A 17,733-nucleotide genomic window follows, 5' to 3' on the forward strand; every position below is an offset into this window, starting at 1 on the left:
ATGGATTCAACATTTTCCTCTATTTAAAAAAAAAAATTCTAAAAGTACTTTATACATATTTTAAAAGACTCTGGGTACAGATGGATGCTTTAGGACAGGGATCGGAGGAGAGCTGCCGAGAGTGGCCCATAGATGGCAATGTAAGATCCTTGAATCAGGCACTTTCTCCGCTCCGTGCTGCTGAACAGCCCCCCAAGGCATCCTCTGTGGCTGGTCATGCATTCTGAATTCTATAGCTTTCATACTCAGAAATTCAATTATGTTCTAATACAGCAAATGATGACAGAGTTGAATTTACTAGGAAAACTTTGTCTTTTCACATCAGTAGTATGCAAAACTTAAATATGCATCATGGTCCTGTGCAAGTGCTTGAAGTACCTCAGCTGTGGGCCAGAATTCCTGCTGTCACTGGAAGAGCAAGGAGGCAGTGGGAAAAAAACACATATGCAGGTTTATGCAAGTCCCACCAAGAGGAATGTTTTATTAACACAGTTTCAGGGCATATAGAAGCCTCTGTGGTGGGATGCAGATGCCAGCCTTGCTATTGTTTCTCATGCTTCTTTTCTATTCCCATCAAATTATGTCTGTTTTCATCCTGTGATGTCCATGCTGAAGATGTGCTCTCTGCTTTCCTGTAACTGAAAAAGTAACTTCACCTCTTACTGTGCCATGTGATGCTTTGCAGTCTGAACTTCCCCTACTTAAGCTGCCCCCAGAAATAGTCCTTTCCAAACCTAAAGACACCTGCAACTCCACAAGGTTGGATTTGGTTTGCTTGAGGATAGTATTTCTTGTTTTCCCAAAATGTGCTTTTGAGTGAAACTGAGTTGTTTTTTAATTAGCTGACTTTGGAACTGCTGCCACTGTAAAAGTAGTGGATGATATCACTCAGCTTCTCTGTGACATGAGGCACATCACTAATGAGAGTGATTGCTTTGCATTGCTTCAATTAGCATTCAGCAATTCTGTGTCAAAACTTTATGATTAACTACAGAAACTTATGCTAGCCCACACAACTTTGTTCTGGTGGTAGTCACCATTTAAATGATATTGGTATCATTAAGAGAAAGATGAATATGATTATACCTGCTGACCACTTTTAGCTATAAAATTGGCTCTTTAATTTTGGAAACAAATGGTCTTGGTTTTTTAGAAGTTCTAATCCCAGATAATGGCATGGAAGCACTTGCATTTCAGGTCAGGCACTTGAACAGACTAATTATTGCAGTTTACAGCTCTGTTTTTCTGGATCCACAATGAATGTAGGAATAAAATTATTACTTTAATTAAGAATGGCTACAAAACTGCAGTCATTAAAAGGGCACCTGGCAAAGGAGAAGACGAAACCTCAGCTTGACATTACATGTGTTTATGTGCTCTAGCTGACTTCAGTGGTGCACAAGGCTGTTCAACTCATGTCACAAGGGCTAGAGAAATGACAAATTAATATTTATAAAGTGTAGCAATTATGGTCTAATTAACCTAATTGGCCTGCTGTGTTTCCAGTTATGGCAGAACTTTATTTCTGTGCAAGTGACATTTGCTTCTGGATTAGGTCCCACAGGCAAAGCGAAAGTAAAAGCCCTATTGGACAGAGAGAAACATCCCCTGGTATTACAGTCCCACTTTTGGCAGGGCTAACTGCAATATCTTTAGTGATTTCTAGGGACTATTTCAGAAAATACAAGATGCTGAACAAGGATAAAGAAAAACAATGAGAGAAGGAGAAAAGTCTAGTTTTATTGTTAATAATTAATGGGCCAAACTCTGAATGCTTTCAATTTGGCAGCACAGGCAAAATTCTCCTTGACTTTATTTGTAGTATAGAAATGTGTCTTTATTTGTGGTGTATGATTTTACATAGCAACCAACAGCTACCAAAAGAAAGAATCCTGTCCTAAGGACTTACACTCTAATGTTACAGGACAAGACAAGACAGAACATGCACAGAGCTGAATTGACTCAGTGAAGCACAAATTTTGGATCTAAACCGGTCTTCACTTTCCTGGTTTCCAGATGATCATTACTACATTAGGAACACTGAACTTGTTGGCAGTACTGAAATGGGATTGTTAAAACACCACAGGAAGTGGTAAACAAATGAGTGGGTAAATCTAGTGTCAAGCATTTTTTGGTTTAGCAATAGAACTTTTAAAGTGTATTTTTGTTGACAAGAGTGACATCCTTCTGCTGTCATGTTGCATACCTTCAGTTCTGTCAGGTTTCTGTAGGTTGCACTCTGTGACTATGGGATACCACAATTCTGCCACCTCAGAAAGCATTCTGCTCAGGCTTTGTATCTTTTTTTTCCTTTTCTTTCTGATTTTTTTTTTTGGGTACCCATATAATTTTTTTTTCATAAACAGGTACTAAATTCACTGCCATACCTTGCGTAAGGTACCGACAGAAACAACTAGACCATATATTGTTGTACGAAATACTGGCAGAAATGGAAGTGGTGAGTAACAAATGTGGAAATGGTGAAAATATGACACAGGGACCTGAGTCAACTGCTCAGGTTAGGTGTTAATGTCGCTGGCTGATGTGTGGGTAGAGATAAACGTCACAGCCCTCAAAGTCACATTTGTCACTTTCTGTTTAATTTCTGATTTGACACAGTCAGTTAAATCTGTGTAGGTTTAGTATTATCCAATCCAGCCTGTTGCAAACTCAATAAGGGAATGTGAAACGTTGTGGCTTTGTTATTAGAAGTATCTGTTCCTTTCCTGTTGTTTTAACTTAATTTTCTTTTAACTTATCTAAAAAAAAACAAACAGTAATTGTATGAAGCAGAACTATTTTACAGTCAGGCACTAGCTGTCAAGAACTGCTGTTACTGTTTCAAACTGAACCTGACCAAGAACAAACTGACCTCTCTCTATCCAGACTTTTAATGCTGCTTCATGTTCCTTGATCCCCACAGTGAATGTGACATGGAAAAGACAGATGATGTGGTTACTGCTGGAAGACATTGGTTGTTCTATGTAGCGGAACCTAACATTGGCCTATTGATGCTAACTGGGGAACTAGTTCATTCTAAGCTCCTTCTATTAAAAATAAACTAGAAAAGACCATACACCTCCCAGAGGTGATTCAGGTCTTTTGATGAGGCTGCCTCCTGAGGCATTTATGCCTAAACTGAATTCTTACTCTGAGTCTCAGTCTGTAGCCTAAAGGACTGGTTGAGTGGAAGGCTTATTTTCAGGGAATTCTATGACATTTTGGGTTTAGTTGCAGGAGAGCAGTAGGAACGAGAACCTTCTACAGCAAAAATGTTTGCTTTTCCATCAGCCTGAATACCCAGTTATACTCTACCCACACAAGTCATGAATGTAGAGAGCTTGCCAGTTTTCCTTCCCAGACATGCATCTGATGTGTAAATCTGTGATTCAGTTCTGTGTGATTGTGTTAATTGGACATTGCTGAAGACCCCTACTATTCAGTGACACCACTAAAGCCTCTCACTGCAAATTTGGAGCACTGCATTACAGTGGGAAAAAAACATAGAAAGGGACAAATAGAGACAAGTCCTATATACTACCTAAAGAGACATTTCCCTGAGACCTTGACCTGCAATGAATGTTAGTGTAATACTAATTATTCCAACTTACCTTGCAAATTGTGTGCTTTGATGTACAGTTGGAAAAGCCTTGTGGATCTTGTAATTTATCAGCCTTGCACTCACAAGCTGATCTTTGTGCCTCTTGTTACTGTTCTTAGGAAGCAGGGTGGATGGGGGAAAGGTTACTTGGAGAAAGTAATTCAGTGTACCACCTTACCTGGAAATCCTGGTTTTATCAGAAGTGTTTATTTTCCTCAGTCACCACAGATCTATCTTGTTCTTTTCTGAATGTTAGACTCTCTGCTTAAATGGTTCAAATGTTTTAAAGTTATGTCCCAGTCAACTGTGATTGCAATTCCTGGGACAACATGCAGGAAACAGGTTTCCTTACACAAGCTGCTGAATTGGCACCTAGGTTTCTCTATGCTGAGATAATTTCCCATCCTAGTAAATGCTTTCTATCACAGCTGCTTCAGCTGGCAATGCTCATAGCCCAAATTCTACCTTAGCTGCTGATCACTTCTAATATTGACTCCAGGTTGCTGAGCATGCCTATAGCACATGTGACAGTCTTTCTATACCGTAAGAAGCACATGAAAATGAAAGGAGAGCCTAACACTTTATTAATCAAAATTAATACAGCTACTGCTGTTTGAATTCATACTGTACATATTACTGCAGTATACAGAGGGTAATATAAATAGCAACAGAAGCCTACCTCTGGTGGAGACATGCACCATTCTATCAGTGCCAACTGAAACAGTTCTTTTGACTTTATAAAAGCACAAAGTGTTTCATTGGAACTTTCTTGTTGATTGTACATGCTGTTAAAATGCAAAAAAGGAGTGATAGCTGACTTGGTAGCTGTCAGCTGTGTCACTGGAAACAGTCAGCTTTTGACTCAGTCCCTAATTTTCATGAATTTGCCTAAAAATTCAGATAATATATTATAAAGAAGAATAATCATCTTAGACCCTCAGCCTGCACAGTAAAAGCTGGAACGCAGCATGTGGGTTTCATACTAAAGTTGTGCTCTTAAGACTAATAGCTGGGTTTTTTATTTAGCATAAGGACTACAGTATGTATTACCTCCTGTAAAACACAAGCAAGTTTGTTACAGTGATTCATGGTAAAACATGTTGGTACGCTCACAAGTAATGTGGTGCCAAGTACAAAATTACATAGGGCTAGTACATGCTGGGCAGCTTATTTGTTCCTGGCTTAGGCAGAACTTGCAACATGCAAGATGCTTTCACAGATTTGCTCAGCCAACAGCCATTTTCATGGTGATATTTTTTCTTTTTTTTTAACTGGACAGGGACTTTGGAATCAAGCTATCATATGGGGAGGAAAAAAAACAAAGAAGTGATACAGGAAATAAATGAGCATTAAATTAATGTTAATACACTGAGAAAATGGATGGACCTTCAGCATTTATTAACATGGAAATAAGCTTAGGTTTTATTTGGTAAGTCTTGATTTCTCCTTATATTCACTTACAGCTTCTTATTTATGGCTCAGCCTGTCAAACACATTCTTAGATAAGCAACTGTTGCTCACAGGGCTAATCTAATTACCAGTTCCTTTTATAATGAATGCTGACACTAAGGTAGAAGGATGTATAGCACTTGTGTTGAAGCCAATGCTACAGATGATCAAACAGTTTTGAAATGAAGAGTATTTTGGATGGAAAATATGGCCCCTTTTTGTCATGATGTTCCTGTTTTTTGTCCAACTCCAATTAAAACTGAAGAACGAGAGTGAAAAGCTGGTTACATTCATAGCTCTGGCACAAAATTATGTGCTAAGAGTTTAGGCTGGGTATTTTTGTGCTCTGCAGTAATGCTCCAAAGCCTCATTTACCTAAGACAGGCTGAAGAATGCTAGAGCCCTAACTATTTATCAAGTGCATTTGAAAAAGTTTTGCAGTTATTGTTTATCAGATCATCTTCAGGTTATTATTGCAAAAGCATTTTAAATGAAAACCAGTGTAATGTGGGCTTGGCCAGACAGCACAGGCCGAGGAGCTAACTCTACCTTTTTTGAAAGGACAACATTTGTGTCCTTGGCCTCAATGTATATCACTGAACTGTCATGCAGTCTGGCATTTCTAGCAAGCTGCTCCAGAAATGCCAATAAGCAGGAGGAGTTTTGGAAATTAGGATAGAAGCACTGGGGAATGCAATGGGAACTTCTAAAACTCCCTAGCTTTTAACCGTTACTAAGTAAATTTAGTGAAAAAGGTTGGGGGAAAAAAGGTGAATCTCTTCAGATTAAGTTTTCTTTATCTCTAACCACATAAAAAAATCAAATAAGTGGATTATTTTTGTTTAAGTTCTGGAATTTTTCTCCTGAGCTGTTGTTCAAGTCAGTCTCATTGCCTCTAAAATAAAGGAGAGGTCTGTCATTAATCTCCACAGAAAGCTGTGCTGAACCTGAATGTCTTGCGGGCCCACTGACTTCAGCTGGGGAATCCAGACCAAGACACACACGTCCATGAAGAATACATGGTTGTGTTTTGGCTCCTAATTGCTTTTTTCATGTAATATTTAAAACTTCCTCCACTGCCTGCCATCTGTAATGATGGCAAAGCTAGAGTTAATTTTTAAGTCCCTCAAGACTGAGGACAGTAAAGTATAAAGCTGTCAGTACCCCCCACTCCATGACTCAAATGATATTTTCTTTTTTTCATCATTGGCAACTTCCCACGACCATTTATTTTCTGCTCCTTTTAAAGAACCAAATGCTGAATGTGACTGGGCAGCCACAGTGTTGATTTGCCAAGTAATGGTGGGGTGTCCCCTGGAAACAGGCCTCTTTTAATTCTGCTTTGTATTTCAGGTAAAATAAAAACATGGAAACAGATGGTAGGGAATAACTGGCATCTCATCATGCATATTTCATTTGATTTGCAGCTAGTAACCTCTTGATAACAATATTAAATGCTACAAAACTCAAAGACTTTGTTCCTGGGAATACTGCATTCAGTGGCATAGGGTTAGTGCTGTAACTTCAATTTTGAAGCTGGTGAGCTCTAAGTATTTACATCTTTAGCAAGGTTACAATACAAACAGCTCAATTCTTCTTTTCTGGTATCATTAGGGCTGACTTAAAAAGAAATATAGAGCTGCTGTGTGAATGACAAATCTTACTTAATGTTTTAAGAGCACAATGGGACAAACATCTGTGGTTATTTCCATTACGCTCTAAGGCATTTTACTGGGAGAGAATTTAGCCATTAATTTTGTTGTATTTACATTATTTATATACAAGAAGAACAAGAAAAATGGTAGCCTGTTTAATGATTATATACATTGTGATTCAGTTGGAAAAATGTGTATTACAAATGGCAAAAACAGCCTGCCAAGTACATAATTATATGGTGGTTCTTTGTTTTTTTGGTCAGAGAACTTTAATTCCTACAATCCCACTGTTACGACCTCAGTGAAAGATCTGTCTTATACATTGCACTGAGGGCGAGGGGAGGAGAGAAACAGCATAACAAGGGACTTCTTAGACCACATCAGTTCCTGGTTAATAGCTCCTTCATTTTAATATGAGGGTTACCTTTGTACTGTCTTTCCAAAGCAAATTAAAAGATGAAGTCTGATACAAAAAAACATTACTTGACATCAGGAGAAATAGTAACTTAAAATTTCATTCATTGTCCCTGTTCTCAGAAGAGAGACCGGGGAATAAAATATCACTCCCTTGTGAGGCATCACTTATCTGGGACTTTGTTTTCATTAAGAACTGTGCTCTCCTGTACATTATTCTTTCCTGTTCTTGCTTTAGCTCAATGTAGGAGCGTGAAAAGGTGTGGAAGATGGAGGTGACTGGAAATGCCATGAGGAGGATGCCACTCAGTATGCTGCTCAGTGCCACCACTTGGCCTGGAATGCTTCTGGGAACCATATCTCCGTAGCCTACCGTGGTCATGGTGATGACAGCCCACCAGTAGCACGCGGGGATGCTGGTGAACTCCTGCGAGTCCGCCATCTCGTTCTCAATGACGTAGAGCAGCGGCGCAAACAGTGCGATGGCCACGCAGAGGAAGAGCAGCAAGAGCCCGAACTCCCGGGTGCACCTGCGAGCGGTCAGCCCCAGCGTCTGCAGCCCCAGGGAGTGCCTGGCCAGCCGCATGACGTAGAGAATCCTCAAGGCACGGAGAATACGGAGGACCAGACCTACTTTGTCCAGGTAGATGCTCCCAGAGCTGGGCTTTTTATAGCCCACTGAAGTGGTGTCTACTAGCAAAGTGATGTAGTATGGCAGGATGGCTATGATGTCTATCAGGGTTAATGGTCTCCGCAAAAATGTGAACTTGCTCTTTGCCTGGATGAATCTGAGCAGGAACTCCAAGGAAAACCATGCCACACAGACAGACTCCACAATGAAAATATTGTAGCACATCTGGGAACACTCACCCTGCAGGAAAGAGGAGGAGTTTGTAATCGGCACTGGATAATAACTATTTTAGTTGGTACGGTGACAGGAAGAGAGGTTTCTGTGTTGTTTGGTTTTCAAACCCAAAATATTAAAGGAAGTGAAGCTGTTGCTATGGGGAAACACATTGACAAGCTGGAACAAGTTAAATGCAGAACTTAAAGAAGAACTACTTATTCCACAGAAGATATTGCTTGATAATTTCAGACAAATCTGAGCAAGGTATTATTCATTTGTACAGAAAAGTGCACACTAACAAAATGTTTTGTTGGACAGAAAATTTGATTCATTCTCTTGTAAGTAACTGACCACAGAGATTTCAAATATTCGTTATGTTGTTTCCACACCCCCCACGCCCCCCCCCCCCCAGCAAAATCCCCATTGAAATTAGTATCATCAGACTCAGTACTTGTTCTGCTCTTCCCAGCACATACCATTTTTTCATCCTGAAAAGCTGACTTACCTTTTCCTCCTCCTCCCTCAGGTCAGGCATGGTGCTGATGGATAAGTTCACTGCTGTAATAGTTACAAATAAAACAGACAAACAAGCAAACACCTTTCCAGGGAGGCCAGACTGGGGCCTCTCCACCATGTCTTGCAACTTTCTCATGCACAAGCCAATTTTTGTCTCCTCTACCGTTTCACCTGTTGTTTCATTTTCTATGAGGTCATCCTCTCGTTCATTTATTTCTGTGAACTCCTCCATTTTTTGCAGGTATCTCCTTTTACAACACCAGTCCAAGTTGTCTTCCTCAATTCCCCAGTAAAGCAGCTCCTCTTGGAAGGACAGCGCACACATCTCACGCAGGAGACGAAGTTTTCCAACCCTCAGAAAGGTCAGGATTGTCCTGAATGCCCCGGGGTTGCGGTCAAAAAAGAATTCATTACATGTCACATCATAATCATCACAGATGTTTAGAATGTCGTCAAAATTATTACAGAATTTTAGTTGTCCCAAACGTGTCAATGGGAATTCATCAAGTGTGGTCCAGGGGAGCAAATACTTAATGCCCCCTACGTTTATGATAATGTGATGCTTCCGATCATCAGGGTGAAAGGCTTTCAGCAGATCTTCTTGAGGATGAATTAGCTTGGCTCTTTGGTAAAAGACTCCCTTAAGGGATTCTGTTTCTGGAAAGAATGTGTGGTTGAAGGATGCATCTGAAGTACAGCTCAGGGCACTATAGTCATAGTCGGAATTTTCTCCAGGTAGAAGAGTCATCTTGGAAGATAACTTCGCATCACTTCACTGCTTCTTCAAGTGTCTTCTGGAACCAAAAAACAGATACATGGGGTGAGTGAATGAGAGGTTGTTTTCAAGTTGGGAACAAATGTAGTGATTTGAACTCAGAAACATTTATGGCTGATAAAAATAACTGGCAAGCAAACAGCAGTGGCCGAGTATAGTCAGAAGTGCTTTCTGGTGAGGCTGTGTTTGTCTAGCTGGATAGAACTGACTCTATCAAGGGCTGCTCCCTTGTTCAGGAACTTTTCTTAACGTAGTTGCCACACTATGGGGCTTCTCCTGTTGTAGATATAGAGGTTTCAGCTCCCTGTGGATGTAGGGGGGAACCAGGAATAACTTCTGCACATGGCAGGATAGCGCTGGTTCAGAACAGAAGTATAAACATTCTAACAGTATCCAATATGAAAATGGCATTCAAGTGTTTTGTACAAAAGGAAACAGTATTTTTGAATTCAACCATTACACATAAAAATCTTAATGTCCCAATGAAGTATATAGAAAGAATCAAAAGTCAAATATGTTGGAATCCAGGAAATACACACTTAGGAAAAAAAGCCAATACAAGACTAATTTCTAAAAGTCCATATCGAAATGTCTGGGGAATAAACTCCCATGACTTACACAGATAATCACATAAAATTGTTTGTACAGAGTTTATATACATTTAATGACATGGCATCTCTCTTTTTATGGCCTCATCTATGAAAGATTGCAAATAAATAGCTGGCTTCTACACAAACATGGGAATTTTACTTCAGTTACAACTGAGACTCTACATGCACTGATAGGTCTTTGTCCTTTGAGCAGTAGCCAAGGTGACTGCCTTCACCTCTGCTCACAGGGAACCAAAAACTTTGAAAACCACATTCCTATTCTGCTCACACCACACTAGTGTAAAGTCTGTGGAATGAAGTGACCACAGAGTTCAAATGGATATAAGAAGCAAATCTTAAACACTTTGTCTCCCTAACTCACTGCTTTTAAAAGTCAGACTGGAAGTCTGCTCATGCACAGACGAGTTGTACAGTACTGCTTCTAGATCTTCCATCTTCCAGTCAGCTACAGCTTTATCTGTGTTTCATTTGATAAAAGTACTTATTTATTAAGTAGATTGAATTATTAATTATGCACAAGTAATTCTGACTTTCTAGCATTGACTTCACAGGAAAGTAATAAATATGACACCTGATTGGCTTCAGCAGCAGTACACACTTTTGTTCTTTTCCTGGCTGTACTCACCCTCATTTGGTACATGCCCTGGGGATCTATCTCCCTGCTAGGATGACTTCCTTAAACACAGAACTGTCATTTTCAGAAGCTGGGGTTTATAAACTATATCAATAGTGCTACATACTTATTATAGACAAAACCCCCCATGAACACACAGCAACGGAGTACTCAAACACAGCTGCATCTCAGTTTAAGAGCAACAAGCTTTCCTTGCTACAGGGAACTTAAACACTCCTTTCAATAAAATACTGTCTCAGTCCTGCTCCTCAGCTTCCCAGAGGGCCTACCCTGAAGAGAACAGTTGTTTCACATACTCTTTCAAACAAGTGTCCCCAGGTGAGCTTTGGATGGAGTGGTATTTCCCAGTTCCTCACCTGTAATCCTCTTTATTAGCAAAGTAAATCATTAGTTTACTTACCTTTAGGGCACGTGGATAAAGTGAACCTATGGGAATATACAAGAATTGATAAAGCAGTGACTCAACTCTTCCAAGAGCTATGAAACTATTTCCTAGCCAAAGGTAATCACAGAATTAAGCTTTGTCATCTTTCTTTTATCTGAAAGTGGGATCTCTATTATTACTGCTAGTGACTTGAGAGCAGCTATTTGGCAAGTAACCTGTTCTCTCTGCCAAAATCTTAACTGTGTTTAGCTTCCAGTGCCTCATCACCATATACTTGCCTGTATTGCTGAGTTGTTCTGTCTCTGCTGCAGAGTTATGACTGAAAATACGCACAGCAGGGGATGGGCAATTCTGAAACTCCTCTAGAAGTAATGAAGGGTGCAAACAATGACAAAATACTGCAGGTCTGCATGCAACTAAACTTCCAGTCGATTTTGGTTTGTCTCTTGCCTCAGCAAAGACTGAGAGAAGGCTTTCTGACCTGGAAACCTTTTGTTTTTTTTTTTAAAGAACATTAACACGAAAGATAATTGTATTAATTAGTCACATTCTGGGAAATTCTAGCCAATACTGAGATTATCAGTGGAGCTTCATGACAGATGATGGCACTCTGCCATTGCCCACTGGAAAAGCTGCAGGACTTAGATAAATGAAGTGATCTGATGGGAGTGATAGTGGGTGCAGATTGTGCCATGCTGAACAGAAGGATAGAACAGCTGAACACACAGTTACTCTGACATACAGTCCCATCATGTGAAGCACTCCTAATGACCTCAGAACTGGTCTTCTGTTAAATCATTCCTAAGATACAAGTAGAAAAAATGTCCCTGGGAGTTCAAGACAGAGGTGTGATGTGAGAAAACAGGGCTACCTGATCTATGTTTATGTAGAAGCTCCTCTTCTTAGAGCAATTCTTGTAGAAAAAAGTGTTTTGCCCTCTGCCTCAACTATGTCTAAGGCAGGGCTGGCCCAAAGAGAATAAAGATTATGACTGAGATAAGACCATGGATAAATGGGAGCTGTTAACCATTTTCACTTCCGTAATGTCACACAACGTTGGTTAGCAACAACTTATCCTCTGAATCTCATCCAGGAAAACTGAGGAGGCAGCTCATCTCTGTCACTGGTTTGATTTCCCACTGCATCCATTGTTGACACAATGGAAAGAAAAGGGGAGAAGGAAATGTAAATGCTCTGTGTGTGTCAGACTCATGCTGTAACCCTGAGGCATCAACTGTGAAACAACAGAGCAAAGAAAAAAGAACTTCTTTCTTCACTTCCAGCCTCTCAACTTGTGCACAACAGTAAATCGGACAAATGAACCTACTATGTAACACACTGAGTGACTGCAGTCACAAAAGGTGGCTCTTTCTTTTCCTAGAACCAGAGCTGGCAAGCCCACAGATCCCAACTAGGCAGTGATAGGATTTGATGCTGTACATGTGTTGTTTACATGATCTTTGCCTTAGGTGCACATAGCATCATATCTAAAAGGGAAGAATAGGATAAAATAAAGGACAATACAAAAGATGGCCTGGCTTGAAGGAATGGAGGAAAGAGAAGATAAACCCCTACACTTCTTTCTATTTCTCAGTCTCCTTTAGAAGGTGCTTCTACAGAATGATGGTCAGTACTGCATTGAGATGGGAAGATCTAATTCATGGAAGGGGATTTTGCTATTGAGCTAAAAAAAGCAAACAAACTGGTTTATTCATATTGCAGACTGATGACATTTAGAATGGCTGTAAGTAATGTGTTAAAGATTAAACACAACACGCTGGAATGTGAGGTCAGACAAACAAATTAGCCTATAGCAACAATTTTGCCAACAATTAAATAAGATGAACTTTAAGGATATGCTGTAACACTAAAATGATCAAATAAACCTGCTCTGGATAAGCAAGATCCAATGGAAAAATCCCCCTTGTCTGAAGCAGCATTCTGCCCTTTGAATGCTTGGGAGTCAGTGAAGCTCAGTCCATCTTTCCAGCTCCTCTGCTGATAATGTGTTCTCATCTTGGGCAAATCACTTCTCTTTGAGCATCATTTCCTGTTTTGTTTGTAAGCTTACTCGGGGGCAAGAACTGTCTCTAACTACATTATACAATCCTGAGCACTGCTCTGGCTTCTAGAAGCTACGTTAATACAGAATAACTGGTCCAAAGCAAGGGCTCTTGGTGACTCTACATGGTACGGTATGCATGTGAAGCAAGAGAGAACATCACAAAATCTGTCTTGCACAAGATTATATTCTTATCCATTATGTCTGGTGAAGAAATCAAATTAGAAACTGCACTGCCCTTACTTCCATCTGAGATTCAGGAAGGGTGCCAGACTCCTAGACAAGGGGGACAGAATTATTAAAGGTGCCCTTCAGAGGGAAAGAAACAGAAATCAGAGCAACATGTTAAAATTGCACTGCAAATATTGTTTCCACCCCCCCTTCCCTGAGCATCCTCTGCAGTATTTTGAATTCTGCAGTGCATCTCTGATGTAATCAGAGCTCCTGCAAGGAGTCCTGATACTGCTCTGTGATGCAGACAATTCAAAGTTGTGCCTGGATGACAACAAGCAAGCAAAGGAGATGCATCACTCTGCTCTAGACTCTTCTATCAATGCCAGTTCCTAGAACCTGTCTCTGTTACTTTTTAGCATTTGTAAATTCAGGTAACTACATTTAAAAAAGTTTCACATTTTAGTGCAGGTTGAATATGAATATAGGCTGCTTTTAAAAAAAGACTTCCATAAGAAACTGCTTTACGGTTTGATGTTTCCTCCATTACTCTTTCCTTAGCTGAAAGAAGCAGTATTTTCAAGCAGTGTTAAATTTAGCTGTCTTTTGACACAACTTCTATACTCTATCGACACTGACAGAGTACCCTCCTGAAACTCCTGCAGCTTTTCACACAGTAAGAACCTATCTCAAACTTCAGCTCTGCTTGCACAGTGAACTTCCAGTCAAATCAAATGTAAACTTATACAGGTCAATGTACAACATGAAAGAAAAACATCCTAAAAACCCCATCTGATCTAGAAAAATATGCTCATATCTGTCTACTGCTCTTCTTGCTCTGGACGGACAGTGTTGTGCTTTTTGGCATCTCATTACAACCTACAAACTGAATGATGACAAATAGGTTGCTCTGTTTGGCTTTATAAAGCTGAGCCTTATCCTGCTGATAACAATCAGAAGTAAAATAACTTTGCCCATAAGTTATATCCCCAGGACAATGTTCTGAAATACATTAGAGCTAGTAAGTACACTTACTACCCTGCTGTGAAATACATTTGTCAACAAATTTTAGTAAGTCACATTTTAAACAATCTCTTAAACATCTTTTTAAGAAGTAAAGGATTGGTCAGGTATTTATCGAGATATTTTGCCACTGACGCGAGGAGGTACACACTCATGGAAGAGTTATTTCACGTCTGTCAGTACTTCGTCCCCCCCCAACCCGCAAGGCTTTTCCAATTTAAAAAACGTCTGCCAGAAATACATCGCCTATCAAGAACAGTTAACTTGATGTGTTAGTTGTCAGCGAACAGAAGTCAGTAAATAGATCAATATAAAAGGCATCTCCTAATTATTTTAAAATTAAAGCTACAAAGGACCTTCCGATTAGGCAGAGAGGAGGAAACTTGAACGACGAGCCTCCATACTGCACTGTGCAGACACAGGACTCGGGGACAGGGACAGCCGGGAAGGGGGAAGACAGAGCCTCACAAACCGAGCACGTTGGATCTACCTCGCCAGCCGTCAGCCACCTCCGCGACAGGACAGGAGAACGCCAGGAATCAGCCGAGCTGTCCCCTTCACCAGCCGGCCCCCTCCCGCTGCCGGCAGCCGAGGCAGCCCGGTGTCGGGAAGCAATGACGGCGCGGGGGTACAGTCCCACTCTTCCATCCCTGTTGAGGGAGAAAACCTGTTGCTGCAGCCCGTGTACCGACTCGCACGACCCTCCGCCTCCTCCCCGCCATGCACGCTCCTCCTCGGGGCTGTAAAGCGGGATCCCACAGGAACCCCCTCCCGGGCGGCCTCGGCCGGGCTCTGCCTCTCGCCACGGGGGGATGCCTGCCGCTCCCGCTGCTTTTCCCGGACACCCGCGGTGCCGCGGCACCAAGCCGCTCCCGGAAGAAAAAGTTCCCTGGAAACTTGCCTGCAAGTTACCCGCGGTGCCGGGCAGCGAGCGCGGCCCCCGGAGCCCCGCAGAGAGGGGTCGGCGGCAGCGCCGGGCCGTTGCTCGCCGCGCTGCGCCGCTGCTGCGCGGGGCGGGGGCGGCCGCATGTGCGGGGCGGGCGGGGGGGGACTGAGAGAGGCGGGCGGCGCAGCCCTAGCCGTCCGCATGGTGCAGCCGGTGACGGGCAGAGAGACGGTGAGCGACGCTCCCCACCCCGCGGAATGCCCGCGGTCCGCCCCGCGCCCGTGCAGAGGTGGCCTGCGGCGGGTTGCGCGGAGCGCTGCGCTAGATATTCCCGCGGGCCCCGTCTGACCTGCCGGTGGGGACGGGAGAGGAGGAGCTCCCGACTCTCCGCTCCGCAGAAGCCTCTTCTCCCGCGGAGGAGCGGCAGGTTGGCACTAGGTAGGGCCATGCCGGGCCCGCTCCGGTTGCGCTCCTGCGGTGCCGCGGGTCGGGGTGGGGGAGCCTCCTGCCACCTCTGTCCCCGTCACCCCCTTTCTGCGGGAGAGGCTGCGAGCACAGGTGCCATTCCAGGCTGGTGGCGTCGTCAGTAAAACTTGTGGTGCTTTGCTCATTCCACGCTAATTTCGGTAATGTTGGCGTTGCCGGCGAAATGTCATTAACACGTGTCCGGTAAGGCGTCTTTCCTCCAGTCCCCAGCAGTGACTCCGGCAGAGCCAAACCTGAACTCTTATCCCTGTGGCACCTCTGTGAAGTGCAGTGACAGCTGACACGCTGCGGTTATCGATTGTCAGAGGTTGGGAGAGCATTCCATATCTCTACCTTTTAATTACATTTGTTTGACATCTGGGTGGAAGCTGCTCTGTGTGGAGTTAATCTCCATTTTAAACTGTAGAATTAAATCTTGGTGCTATTAGGGATACACCAGCAGTTGCCACGTACTCTTAAGTGCAAACTGCTCCCATCTGTGTGAGGTTGTCGCCCAGTGGGAACAGATCAGGGTGCTTATGGCCTCTGATTTTTATTTCTAAGCAGTTGAGCTTCTGCACCTAGAGGCAGGACAGAGACATCTCTAAGCTCACTGGGACCGGAGCTGTCTCTTATTGTGAGCTTTGTGCACTTCACTCAGAGCAGTGGGGGGGTCTCATTTCAAGTGAGGTCCTTTGTTGCTATGGTAATATAAATGAAAAACCTATCCTATGGTAATTTTAGCAAAATACCTCTTTTTTTTTCCCCCCATTTTTTCCCCCTTTTTTTAAGCTAAATTGGACTGTGGTTGAGGATTGTGTGGGCATACAGAAATAGTCATGCTTATATTCTTCAGCCCTAGTTGTTAAACAGCAGTTGTGTCGAGGATGTGGCTGTGGGCAGCTCATGTTTCTTTTTTCCTGGTACTGCATGTGCGATTTTTATCTGGCTTGATAAAGTTTCTTTGGTATGGCTCTCAGCCTTCATCTGCAGAAGAGATGTGATGGCTTTACTGACCACAGTGCCACGTATCAGGAGTTTGGGCTTTTCTGTAAGAGTCTCGTTAATGATAACCTGTATTTGGAAAAAGCCTTCATTAGTAATTGTCAAAGAGGAAGGACTCACCAAGTAGGGTCTCCAAGGGAATTATCTGGGAGTGGCTTTAGCCAGTGATTTCTGTAATCACTTGAGTGATGGAATGAAGGACACTTCTATAACATTTGCAGTGATTCTAACCAGAGTGCAAGGCTGAGATTTACATCGGCCCTGGTATACTACAGAGCCAGTCTCAGCTCAGCATGATAAAAACTCTGGGGGGAAAAAAAATCCTGTGCTATGCCACACAGGAAGGAATATCACATGCCAAGGGAGGACTAGAAGATAAAACCACTGCACCAAGATTTTGGAAACTGTAGTGGATTGTAGGTGCAGTGCTGCAAAATAGTTGTGTTGCTCTGAGCTCTAGTAACAGCAGGATCATCTGTAAGACATTGGAGGGCGTTAGTTCTGTTGCATTTAGCACTAGTCAAACTTGGCTGGAGTGCTGCATCCAGTTTCAAGCAGCATGCTTACTCTTTAAAGAAAGATGTAGACAAACATGATAGGAGAATAGCAACCAAACCAGTGTAAGAGGCTTTAGGAAATGCAAGCTACAAGGAAAGATGGAATTGGATTATTTGATCTGGAAGAGCAAACACAATGTAAGGACATGGCAACTGTCATCAAATTTATAAACACATTAATAAAGATGACAGTAAACAGTTGTTCTGTGACCACCAGTGGCAGGATAAAAAGCAATTTACTAAAGTGCAATTAGGGAGATTATTTCAGATATCAAGGGAAAAGCAAACAGACCAGACAGAACTGTTACCATGTGAGTAGCTGGAGTGTAAGACGGTTGTGTATCGGTTCAGTGACCATTTAAAGAAGAGGTTAGCTAAACATCTATCAGGACTCGCTGTAGCATGTGTGACCATTCCTTAAGGCAGGGCAGGGATTCAGTGATGACCTGAGAAATCCACGAGCCCATATTTCTATGACTTCTGATTGTTCAACGAGCTACATCTGTTCTTTAAGGAAAAGGCACAGTAACATGGCTAAAAGGAGAACTCTTTACCACTCCATATAATTGTGGCAGTGTTCTTATTATTAAATCACATCAGATCAGTATCACAATAATACCTGGAGAACAATAGCAGCCCATGGAGAGAGACAGCAGAACTATCCATTGCAAGTAAGC

At 42.2% G+C, this 17,733-nt stretch overlaps 1 protein-coding gene and 1 long non-coding RNA gene across 8 annotated transcripts in view; one reads left to right on the forward strand and one right to left on the reverse strand.

Moving 5' to 3' along the window:
• Positions 1–1,720: 1,720 nt before the first annotated feature.
• Positions 1,721–16,108, reverse strand: KCNG1 (potassium voltage-gated channel modifier subfamily G member 1). 4 transcript variants are annotated; one of them, XM_064167408.1, is made up of 4 exons: positions 15,379–16,108; positions 14,634–14,793; positions 8,472–9,273; positions 1,721–7,990 (listed from the first exon to the last, which is right to left on the reverse strand). In XM_064167408.1, exons 3-4 carry the CDS (start codon positions 9,228–9,230, stop codon positions 7,220–7,222), a joined length of 1,530 nt encoding a protein of 509 aa, XP_064023478.1. In that variant the 5' UTR covers positions 9,231–9,273; positions 14,634–14,793; positions 15,379–16,108; the 3' UTR covers positions 1,721–7,219. The 4 variants fall into 4 exon arrangements, with proteins under 4 accessions (XP_064023478.1, XP_064023475.1, XP_064023477.1 ...); XM_064167405.1 differs by having other exon boundaries at positions 8,472–9,276; XM_064167407.1 differs by having other exon boundaries at positions 8,472–9,276; positions 14,616–14,793.
• The window catches only part of LOC135188129 (uncharacterized), a 186,681-nt gene continuing 184,107 nt past the window's right edge, over positions 15,160–17,733 (forward strand). For all 4 annotated transcript variants that reach the window (XR_010307570.1, XR_010307569.1, XR_010307568.1 and 1 more), the window contains exon 1: positions 15,160–15,467. This is a non-coding gene — a long non-coding RNA (uncharacterized LOC135188129). The remainder of the gene's footprint in view (positions 15,468–17,733) is intronic.

The sequence above is a fragment of the Pogoniulus pusillus genome, chromosome 29 (assembly GCF_015220805.1).
Source record: "Pogoniulus pusillus isolate bPogPus1 chromosome 29, bPogPus1.pri, whole genome shotgun sequence".
NCBI lineage: Eukaryota > Metazoa > Chordata > Aves > Piciformes > Lybiidae > Pogoniulus > Pogoniulus pusillus.

Excerpts from the sequence above, each read along its gene's own strand:
- KCNG1 (XM_064167408.1), bottom strand. The coding sequence starts at position 9,230 with ATGACTCTTCTACCTGGAGAAAATTCCGACTATGACTATAGTGCCCTG. Across the intron at positions 7,991-8,471 it reads TGAGGGAGGAGGAGGAAAAG|GGTGAGTGTTCCCAGATGTG; the intron begins GTAAGTCAGCTT and ends TCTTTCCTGCAG.